Genomic DNA, 12,428 nt, shown 5'->3' on the forward strand with positions numbered 1-12,428 from the left:
AAGTTTAATATCTTTACAGTATATAAGTAAATTATGTCAACATTCAACTCCAGTAATGATATGGTGCAACAAAATACAAAAATAAAAGAAAATTTCAAAATGGGCGTGGGTCCGCCCTTTTTCATTTAATTTGTCTAGGAACAAAAATTTACCAATCCTTTTGAAATTTGGTAGGGACATAGATTTTATGACGTAAACTGTCGGCGAAATCGGTTGAAGCCACACCCAGTTTTTATACCCAGTCGTCCGTCTGTCCTTCCGCATGGCCGTTAACACGATAACTTGAGCAAAAATCGACATATCTTTACTGAACTTAGTTCACGTACGTATCTGAACTCACTTTATCTTGGTATAAAAAATGAACGAAATCCGACTATGACCACGCCCACTTTTTCGATATCGAAAATTACGAAAAATTAAAAAAAAATGCCATAATTCTATACCAAATACGAAAAAAGGGATGAAACATGGTAATTGGATTGGTTTATTGACGCGAAATATAACTTTAGAAAAAACTTTGTAAAATGGTTGTGACACCTACCATATTAAGTAGAAGAAAATGAAAAAGTTCTGCAGGGCGAAATAAAAACCGTTGAAAACTTGGCAGGTATTACATATATAAATAAATTAGCGGTATCCAACAGATGATGTTCTGGGTCACCCTGGTCCACATTTTGGTCGATATCTGGAAAACGCCTTCACATATACAACTACCACCACTCCCTTTTAAAAATACTCATTAACACCTTTCATTTGATAGCCATATCGAACAAACAAAGTCTAGAGTCACTCCTGGTCCACCTTTATTGCGATACCTCGAAAAGGCGTCCACATAAAGAACGAAGACCCACTCCCTTTTAAAATACTCATTAACACCTTTCGTTTGATAGCCATATTGTACAAACGCATTCTAGAGTCACCCCTGGTCCACCTTTATGGCGATATCTCCAAAAGGCGGCCACCTATATAACTACCACCACTCCCTTTTAAAACCCTCATTAATACCTTTAATTTGATACCCATATAGTACAAACACATTCTAGAGTCACCCCTGGTCCACCTTTATGGCGATATTTCGAAACGGCGTCCACCTATAGAACGAAGGCCCGTTCCCTTTTAAAATACTCATTAACACCTTTCGTTTGATACCCATATTGTACAAACGCATTCTAGAGTCACCCCTGGTTTATGGCGATATCTCGAAAAGGCGACCACCTATACAACTACCACCACTCCCTTTTAAAACTCTCATTAATACCTTTAATTTGATACCCATATCGTACAAAGAAATTCTAGGGTCACCCCTGGTCCACCTTTATGGCGATATCTCGAAACGGCGTCCCCCTATGGAACTAAGGATCACTCCCTTTTAAAATACTCATTAACACCTTTCTTTTGATACCCATATTGTACAAACAAATTCTAGGGTCACCCCTGGGCCACCTTTATGGAGATATCTCGAAACGGCGTCCACCTATGGAACTAAGGATTACTCCCTTTTAAAATACCCATTAACACCTTTCATTTGATATCCATATCGTACAAACCCTGATCCAACTTTATGGCGATATCCCTAAATGGCGCCCACCTATAGAACTATGGCCCACTCCTTCATAAAATACTCTTTAATGCCTTTCATTTGATACACATGTCATACAAACACATTCCAGGGTTTCCCTCGGTTCATTTTCCTACATGGTTATTTTCCCTTATGTTGTCACCATAGCTCTCAACTGAGTATGTAATGTTCGGTTACACCCGAACTTAACCTTCCTTACTTGTTTTATTTAAGTTCGTCAATATGCGCTCCACCTTGATATTTATGTTCCTCATAAAAATGTTTACGGTGGTTTATGTTAAAACTTTAATATCAAAGTTCAACAAGATTATATTTTTGTTTAAGGAGACATTATTCGTTTCTTATATTCCATTTAAATAATCGGAGTACTTGAAAATATGTTATCTTCTTTTTATATATTAATATTTCTAAGTTCAACATTATAGTTAAAATTAGAAATTTTATATTCAAATATATTCGTATGAGTTGGAGTATAGAAAATGTAGAAAATATACTATATTTCACACGAAATATACTATATAACACACATTTTGTTGTTTGAAGAAAACTTTTGACAGTCAAAAGAAAGACTACATTTTTTTTCTTCATTTGTAGAGATGGAGCACCCTAAATAGGTTAAGGAAAATGTTTAGTTATAACAAATTAACAGGAACTATAAAGTGAGTAAGAAAACCGTCGCATTTTTTCATCTAAGAAGTTGGTTGTGAACCTTTTGACATTCTTCTTTGATAACATTTCACTCCATGTCATGGTTCAATTATGTACAGGTTGGCTCATCTCATCAGCTTTATGTCATTGCATGGTCGAAGGGATTGTCAAAAGGAGATGGCAAACTCAAAATGAAACCAACACATTGGCAACATTTTACTTACACATACAAAAACTGCTAAGTTTTATGTTTCCATTCCATACCATTCGCACCAACACCAATACACAGATTTTGACAATTTGAACAGACATATTTTGTTGCTTTACAGATGAGCCAACCTGTATATAGTTGAACCATGCTCAATGCTAAGCTGACTGTTGTCGAACCCTTTGGTCGTTTGGATTGTCAAAAGGAGATGGCAAACTCAAAATGAAACCAACACATTGGCGACATTTTCTTACACATACAAAAACTGTTAAGTTTTATGTTTCCATTCCATACCATTCGCACCAACACCAATACACAGATTTTGACAATTTGAACAGACATATTTTGTTATTGTACAGATGAGCCAACCTTGTAGTTGAACCATGGCATGGCGGAAATATCCTCGTTCCGCCATGATGTTTGGGATGTGAAAATTATAGCCGAGACACAATGAAGTTTTTCATATAGATGCGTTCAACGCAATCTTATGCATTCCAGTAACATCGCCACAATCAACCAATATGTTGCGTTTGTAAATATAAAGGAACTTCACACTTGGCGATTGAAGTTTATTCCGCCTTGCCCATTCACTTCCAAATTTCGCGAAGTACTGTTATAATAAACATTCTTCCTGTACAACAAAAATACTTGCTAACATATTTTGTGTCGTATTCATTTGTTATATTACAGTTTTTAATTGCGAAAAATGTTAGAAAAGTTACCAACGAGTGGTTAAAATAATTTTACTTGCAAAGAGTGCCTGCGCCCTTAGCCAAATCAAATGTCAAATTCTTCTTATGCTTTGCTTGCAACAAAAGTTGGAAGATGACTACTTTTTCATGTCAAATAGCGCCAGTGTCGCTCAATCTACCGTTCTCCATAAAAATACGTGCAATCTACTCATAATGCATACGATTGAGTTAAATGCATCTATATGAAAAACAGCTTATGTGAAGGGGCTTTTACGGCGGAAGCTCAGCTTTTGGAAATGCGAATGCGGATATCCGTATTGAACCCAGCTCGCAGAAATTTTTTCCGAACGTGTCTATTAATAATCTTGTAGGAAATCGAACAACTGTACATATGTTGTAAGTAGATAAACATTTGTATATTTACCATTTACATTTGTCATATTTTTAATTGCAAACAAATTGCGCGACAAGTTTATCGAACTTGAAAATGTTAAATGAACATTTAGATATGAACAAAGCACATATGTCACAATAATCGCGTCACGATTGCTCACCGACCGTTTGGAACACTGAACTCTAAATAAAAAAAAAAACACCTAATACTTTCATGATTGTTACTAATCTATTACTAATCATAGTACAGGTTTACAAGTATGATATGTGTGAGAAGGAAACAATTCATTTTTCTTTCTAACACACTGCCGTTTGACACTTCGGCCAGTGTCAAACTAGTGTGGAACTCAATGGAACCTGGGTGGAACATGCGTTTGACACTGAACGAAGTGTCAAAATTACCGGGGTTGCTGTCGTGGAAAGCGACGCAGGGAAACAAAAAAAGGAGCGGAATATCAGGTATGGGTTGCCGTAATGGAAATTTTTTTTTACGAATTTAGTATGAAAATGTATTGCACCTATATGCGTTCTACAGAAAATTATACAGAAGTCTTGAATTGGGGTATCTGAGGATGCGTAGTAATTCCAGTATTAAGAATACAAACACGGGTGCTAAGTTTTTCTACCCGTTCAAAACATTTAAAACCGAAACCGCGAAAAACATTTTGAAACCGAGGTCGACTGCAATAACCCGTCCAAAAATGTAGAAAGAGAAATAAAAAGAAACCTTTTGTCCTGTTATCTATAGTTCAAAGGCGAAAAAGTATTCGAATTATTGGAAGCGAGGCAAAAACGCGTCTATTAATACCCCCTCGATGGTTTTGGTCGTGTCTTAGCAATCGTGCCCTGTAATAAAGTATCACAATTTGTTAATTAAAATTGTCCAAAACATATGGATTTTAAAGAGAGATGTAATTAAGTGCTCATTTGAAAGTAAATAAGGATATTTCTTTGTAATTTTGCAATAAAAATTTTACACAGTTTTCGTTAGCAACTACTACACTTTTCTTGGACCTAAGAAGTACAACAGTGCCAAATAGCATCCACACAAAAAACGAACAAGAACAAGCATTTTATCAGGTGAGCGTGGCTGTGTATGTACGCGCTGCTACATATCCTACTTGTAGACCACTATGTACTAATCCCAAGTGATTGCGATTGGCACAACTTTATTTATGGAGATTACCGTTGTGGATACAATTTTGTTAACTTTTAAACAACTACATATGTAAACAAACACCCAGCAAAAAATGGCAGGTAATTCTATACGAAAGCATGACACTATTAATACATGTCCAAAAATATCGATAGGGGTATCAGAAGACGAAAACGGAAGATAAAAAGTTTGCGTCTACCAAAAGATATTAACGACAAAGCGAAAAATGACCCCGGATTACTCCGAAACTGAGGGTGGGATCCATAGTATATTTGGGCAAAACACCTTTTCGCATTGGCGGCCTTCGGCTGCGCTTATAAAAATTTCCGTGGGTGGGTCCAACACCGGTTTGGAGACCAAAACTATATCCGCGCAAAACACTTGTGTTCACAATTTTTTTTGTGGGTACCCAAAATCAGCAAAATTACAACAACCACATGAATATTTGCAATTTCTTTTGAAAGACCCAACATTTTAGACCTCATTTTCGATTTTGATTTTTATTCGTTTTCCTGTGATTGGTAGAAAAAGGTAAAATAAATAGCGCTTACTTGCAACTTGTTGAGATGATTTCGTACGAGCTCTCTCTTCCAAATAATGCAACTAATTTTGGCAAATACCTTCTTTATTTTGGCTTAAAACATATATTCTCTGTTACGTATTATTATAAATTTTGATGAAAATGAGCCTTATAAATAAGGTGCAATTTTTTTGTTGGATATTCCTACACATACATATTTATTGTTAAGCATGCATATGCACAAATCCAGGCATGCTTAACGAACAAAACGATATCATTTCGTTACGATAATCAACGTTAATAAACGAAATGACTTCGTTTCGTTTATTAACGTTAAGAACGCCAAATTAACGTTAATTTGACGATCTTAACGTTAATAAACGAAACGAAGTCACTTCGTTTCGTTTATTAACGTTGATTATCGTAACGAAATGATATCGTTTCGTTCGTTAAGCATGCCTGCACAAATCACACAAAGGGATTGCGCATTGCGCATGTAAACCTTATTAACTATCAAAACAGTATTATTTATGTACCTCTCTTGTACCTTGTTTTTTTTTTTTGTTTTTTTTTTATTTTACCGTACCTTTTTTATAACTTTGTTTAAGTTTGATTTGAAATAACTTTAAAACTTCAATAGTGTCATAACTCAAAAAACATTACTTTTGAGTTAATAACAAATAAACGTACCCAATATCATGATCTCTATTGTATAAAAAAATCTTTGTGATCAGTTAAAAATTTACCACGTGCTATATAAAATTAAAATGTGTCTTTATATGCGCAAAATATGGCAGTTGAAGTCTTTGAATGGATCTCCTGGAAAATCGTGTTTTTTGAATTATGACACTATTGAAGTAAATGCGTGATATGTATACTTTTGGCTCTTTTTGCAACGGGTTTTGGATTAACTAAAAGAAATTTAGCTCTTTCTAGGTCTTTTTTTTCTAGATTCTAGCCCCAAACAAATTTTTTTTCTGGCAACACTGATGGGCAACGGATTCAGGGAATAATTTGTTGGCACCACTAGACAGCCTGATTTCAACTGGCCATGGCGGAACGATACAAGGTGGCAGCATGGTGACATACCTACAAACATAAATAAAATTTCCATGTACTTTGTTTTTGTAAATTCGATGGACAAATGTCAAAATCGTACTGCGCCGGAAGTTGATGTAGGGTTGATGTATAAAATCCAATAAAAAAAGTTTATAATCAGCTGTCCCGTGCTACCTATCGTTCCGCCATGCAACTGGCTGATCCCGTAATATTTGAGGAACAACGTCCCAGCAAAAATCTAGTGACTGAAAATGGCGACCAACAACAAAATATGGTAATAGTCTAGTTGAGGGGTCGACTGCTAATACGCTAGCAAAAATATCGAGAGAGGTGTCAAACGACGCGTCTTGACATCAGTATTAATAATCCGAAGGCGGAAAATAAAAATTTTAACGCGTTCAAAAGATATTAACGAAAAACCGAAAAATGACCCGCGGGTACCTCCGAAACCGGGGGTCGGATCCATAGTATTTTTGCGCAGAACACCTTTCTGCGTTGGCGGCCTTATGCCGCGATTATAAAAAATAACCCTGGGCTACGCCATGCTAAGTCCGGGTGTGTGGTATAACCGTGGCTACCGCCACGGTGATGCACAATTTTTTTTGGGGGTACAACACAACAACAACCACATGGAAATCGCCAACTTCAAATGCAAATATCTTCGGACAGAGATACAATTTTTCTTTTCCGCCATCGGATTATTGTTCTCGAGATTAATACGCGTCGTTTGACACCTCTCTCGATATTTTTGGTAGCGTATTAGCAGTCGACCCCTCAACTATACTATTACCCAAAATATCCCACATTGTTCCACAATTATTAGTATGACAGAATGAGATGGCCTAATTGAAATGTCCGATACATATATGCTTGCCTTTTCTTGCATGCTATGTTCCCTCAAATACGTTACAAAAATTAGTCATTTTCCTGGTCAATTTACGGGTTCATTTTTGCTGGGCACATTCCGTGTGACACTTCATTCGTGTCAATTTTTTGCTGAATATTTTGGGTTGGTCGTCGTTGTTGCTAGTTCTTAAAACGTTCAGAAAATGTTAAATTTTTATGAAAAGGATAAATAATAAGGAAAAACAAAATGTTGCCCAAGTGCATTTACATATAACATATTTAAATAATCGAAATCATTTATGGTTGGTGTAGAGATTAACCAAAAATATTTAATATTACGATGATTAAGGTGGTAATTGCAATATTTCTAAGAATTCGAGTATATACACATAATCAACGTATGGTTAGCATTTATATGCCAAAATAGGAATTAAGTTTAAAGGAACTTTACCACCAAAAAGTCCCATCATTAAAGGCTGTTCGAAGAATATATATTTCATTTATTACATACACCGATGAATACTCTTTCTACCAGCGGAACAGCAATTGCTGCCACACCCTCATCAGATGAAGCAGGTGGTGGTGGTGGAGATTCAGGTGCAAGTTCAGACGTCAAGCCACAAGAGTATTTAAGAAAAGTTCATCTAATGGTGAGATCACCGTGTACCTGGGGAAAAGTGATTTCGTCGACCACATTTCACATGTTGATCCTATCGACGGGGTAGTTTTCATCGATCCCGAATATGTAAAAGATCGCAAGGTGTTTGGACAAGTACTTGCCGCTTTCAGGTATGGACGTGAGTATTTGGACGTGCTTGGTCTGACATTTCGTAAAGACTTGTATTTAGCGCATGAGCAAATATATCCGCAACAACAAACTGAACGGCCATTAAAGAGATTACAAGAGCGGCTTGTAATTAGGACCCAATGCGTATCCATTTTATTTTGAAGTTCCTCCTTATTGTCCAGGTTCTGTGTCACTACAACCTGTGCCTGGCGATACGGGTAAATCTTGTGGCTTTGACTATGAGTTAAAAGCCTTTGTTGGTAAGTATAATTAACAGTAACCAATAGCTACATTGTAAAAAAAATAATTCACATGTATATTAAAAAAAAGATACTATTTGGAACCTGAGAATCAGATTCACTTGGGCAAATCATAAGAGTGTCGTATTCGTGTCAAATTTTCAGTTGTTTCTATGGTTTCAAATATATAATTTGATTAAATCATAGGGTAATTCTTTACTTTAGCTCACAACTGCTAAAACTCGTGCAAAATTATTGGGAGGGGTGTCAAAAGACGTGCTTTGGGCCCAGGATGGCAAAATAGAAAATTTTCATGTGGTTGTTGTAATTTTGATGATTTTGTTGAACCCGCAAGAAAAGCTGGGTAAAAGTGTTTTGCGCAGATATAGTTTTGGTCTCCAAACCGTTGCTGGACCCACCCAGGAAAGGTGTGCTGCGCCAAATTACTTTGGATCCCACCCCCGGTTTCGGAACTCCCAGGGCCATTTTTCGGTTTTGGAAATATTTTTTGACAGAAACTAATTATTTAATGTCCGCTTTCGGATTCGTGATCCTGGGTTCATAACGCGTCTTTGACACCTATCGCAATATTTTTGGACGAGTTTTAGCAGTTGTGAGCTAAAGTAAAGAATAACCATAGCTTCTCCAAACCCAATTGTCAACCTCACCTATCCGTGGCGAGTCCTGTTTCATTAACAGCCGAGGCTGTGACCCCGAACTCCTCATGGATCTAGGGGGTGGGATGGCCTAGAAGGTCGCATGTGGCCATAACAAATCGTTCCCGAGATGGTCGGGCCTGGTACCGGAACGTACCGGATCTACATCCGGCAAAGGATCATCAACATCGATAACACTCCCCAAGGCCTTCGGGGAGTGTCCTTATCGCTACAACAACAACAATACATCTATTTGAGATCGTTTATTTCTTTTGTCAAATATCTTTATTACTCTGCTTTTGTTGTTGCTGTTGTTGTTGTTGCCTGCTAAATATTCATATTTATAACCGGATTGGCCTCGCGTAGGTGAGTTGCGGAAGCTTTGAGTGGGTTGCCAGCGCAATTTATAGCTTCCCCAACCCAATTGTCAACCTCACCTACCCGTGGCGAACCACGTTTCTTTAGCATCCGAGGCATTGGCGACCCCAAGTTCCTCATGGAACTAGGACTGGGGCGGAATGGCCTAGAAGGTTCAATGTAGTCATTTTAAATCGTCCCCAAGATGATGGGCTTGTACCTTAATGGTGCTTGTTACTGGAACTTACCGGATCTATATCCGGCAAAGAACCATCAACATCGATAAATCTCCGAAAATCATTCGAGAAGTGTGGTTATCGCTATAGCATTTGAAATTCGAACTTTCGTATTTACCACCTTAAGTTTCGAATATATTCCCAGATTTTGTCGAAAGTGCACTCAATACACAGTAGAGCGTGACCCAACAAAATTTATTAGACATAATACTAATATAGAGGTTTATAGGGTGTCAAATGTAGGTCTACAAGTAAATAAAATATATAAAATAAGGTAATGGAACCAAAAACTCCATATTTACACGACGCCTAAAATAAAGGGTCTCTATTATACTTACTTTTGGGCCGATAGTCAAATGGATGTACAATAATTATAAATGTGATTAATAAACCAAGCTATCCAATTTAAAATATATATTCGCTCGAACCTCTTAAAATTTTAACTAGATACATAAAATAATGTTTAAATTTTTCATATTCAGCCCAATTCTAAACAAAAATTCCGTGCGAGTTTTTTCCCCTCTCCCATTCCTCGTATTCAGAGCTGGGTAAATTCAATTCCATTACATTCCTCAGTAATTGGAAAAAGTAATCAATTCCTTTCCTCCACAGCAAAGGAATTGATTACATTTCAATTCCTCAAAAAAAATACCAAAAGTAATTTCGTTTTTTTGTTTGTAATTGAAAAAAAAAAAAAATACTTTTCTCAAATGTAATTTCTGCCCCAGTATTTTCGAAAGGAATTGCAAATGTAATTGAAAATTTTCCAATTACATTACAAGGAATTGAAAAAGTACTTTCGAATTTCTCATTCCATTCCTCAAAGGAATTGCGAAAGTAGTTGAAAAACTACAAGTTCGTCTGTGTATAGGAACTTACGCAGGTTGATGTGGGTGACTTTTCGGGTCACACTTTTTTATTATTTCATCAGATTTTTCTTTTGAGTGGTAACTGAAAGCATTTGGAAACACCAATGAATATAAAATCATTACCTCTTAAAGTTCCCAGCTAATTAGGGGCATCTCCTTTCCTTCATCCGCTATCAAAGGTTGGTGGCTATAGGAAAGCGGCATACTTTTTAATTTTCTTTGATACATTCAGCTGGAATAACGTAAATACCAATAATGTTCCGGAAAACTTTTTTTCTGGTATTCTTGATCTTTTGATCCACCCATAGTTGCCTCCTCTGAACCATATTGTAATAAATAATATTATAGCAGACAATGACAAATCGTCCGTATAAAACCTCAGAAGCGTTTGAAGTGAAGTGTAACTAAAGTAAGCGGCACCAGGTGCTACTACATTTCTCAATGGCAAATGCTTCTTAATATTTAAAAGTTTCGTAAAAATGATGCATAGTTTCGCCTCCTTGTTTGAAAAGTTTAGTGGTCAGATTTTCTTCTGTGCCTCATTGATTTTAAGTCGAGATATTTGCATTTCCACCTCCTCACAGTACGATGTTGTCCTGTTGTTGTTGTTGTTGTAGCAGTGCTTCGCCCCACCTAATAGATGCGACCGGTCACAAATTGTCATCAATATCCTCTAACGGGAGTCCAAGGAAACTTGCTGTTTCAACAGGGGTCGACCATAAGGAAATGGGTGTTAGAGGAGTTGGTTCCACATTACAATTGAAGAGATGGTTGGTGTCATGTGGGGACACATTGCAAACAGGGACATTTTGTATGTCGGGGTCGATTCTGGATAGGTAAGAGTTTAACCTGTTACAGTATCCAGATCGAAGTTGGACTAGAGTGACTCGCGTTTCCCTAGGGAGCGTTCGTTCCTGTTCTGCAATTTTAGGGTATTGTACTTTGAGTACTGAATTCACCGGGCAATTTCTGACATAGAGGTCCGACGCCTGTTTACGGAGTTCACCAAGGACCTGCTTATGTTTTTTGGCTTCATACGGCTGTGTTCTCAGGTGCCGTATTCCCTCATAGTGCTTACGGGGGGACTCCTTAAGACCCTGGACGGTGTTGGCTCGTCAATCAGATGTCTGTTGAGATACCAAGGCTCCTGGGTATTCGACAGAAACTGTTCGGTTAGCATTTCATTTCTTTCACTTATTGGGAGTATTCTCGCCTCATTATGTAGATGGTGTTCTGGGGACATAAGGAGACAACCCGTGGCGGTTCTGAGGGCAGTATTTTGCAGGCCTGTAGCTTCTTCCTGTGAGTAATCCTTAGGCTTGGTGACCATATGGTGTAGGAAACAATAGTGACTCTTTCTGGTGGTGAAGATAGCTATTGATATGTACAATTTAAACAGAAGTAGGGATATGAAACCGGTTTGAATGTGAGTTTTTTTGAATTTATTGCAAAAAGCGTTGAGAATTTTTAATATCTTATGAGGTACTTTTGTAAATGTTTCTGAGAATGAAGAATGAGACCTATTCAAACTCAATTTTCACCAGGACAATGCCGCTGAGACTTTGCTATACTTTAACATACAATACTTTACTCCTTTTTAGCACAACACAGGTTGGCGATGTGTTTGCGCAGGACCGTGCCTTCGCTACTTTATAATGAATGTCAATCCCCATCACTGGATATTGCGGCGCGCGATTGACCAACAAGACGATGCTACGACACCCTTGAATATTCTTGATCTGAAAATTAATATGCAACGAATTTGTACAACAAACGAAAAACACACACTGAAAAAATCTTGGTGAAAAAGTATCTAAGAATCTAATAATTCTAAGTTTTTTTCCTACGTTACTAATCTAAGCTTTTAATACTCTAATTAAAATAATATTCAACAATCGCACAAAGTTTGCAAAGATTTTTAAAGCAATTTAATTACAACGAATTTGTCAATAATTTTTAACCAAAAATTTATAAACTAGATGTATAACAAAAAAGTATTTTGAATATAAATATTTGTGATGAACTTAACTGAAATAATTCTAAGTTTTTTCCTACGTTACTAAACTAAGCTTTTTATGCTCTAATTAAAATAATATCCAACAATCTCGTAAAGTTTGCAAAGATTTTTAAAGCAATTTAATCACATAATTCAAAACAAAAAATTACTATGAGTACCTACGTTT

The 12,428-nt window shown here is 36.8% G+C and overlaps 1 protein-coding gene and 1 pseudogene across 4 annotated transcripts in view; one reads left to right on the plus strand and one right to left on the minus strand.

Annotated features, from left to right (window-relative positions):
* The window catches only part of LOC137247235 (sodium-independent sulfate anion transporter), a 50,442-nt gene extending 46,685 nt beyond the window's left edge, over positions 1–3,757 (minus strand). For 3 of the 4 annotated variants that reach the window (XM_067778345.1, XM_067778343.1, XM_067778342.1), the window contains exon 1: positions 3,552–3,756. In XM_067778345.1, the coding sequence (XP_067634446.1) occupies positions 3,552–3,567 (16 nt within the window). In that variant the 5' untranslated portion in view covers positions 3,568–3,756. Of the gene's footprint in view, positions 1–3,551 lie in introns of all 4 variants that reach the window. The other variant, XM_067778344.1, reaches the window with a different exon arrangement.
* Positions 3,758–5,651: 1,894 nt separating this feature from the next.
* On the plus strand, positions 5,652–12,220 carry LOC137246165 (beta-arrestin-1-like; annotated as a pseudogene).
* Positions 12,221–12,428: the final 208 nt, after the last annotated feature.

Source organism: Eurosta solidaginis, chromosome 3 (genome assembly GCF_040869045.1).
Source record: "Eurosta solidaginis isolate ZX-2024a chromosome 3, ASM4086904v1, whole genome shotgun sequence".
NCBI classification, from domain to species: Eukaryota; Metazoa; Arthropoda; class Insecta; order Diptera; family Tephritidae; genus Eurosta; species Eurosta solidaginis.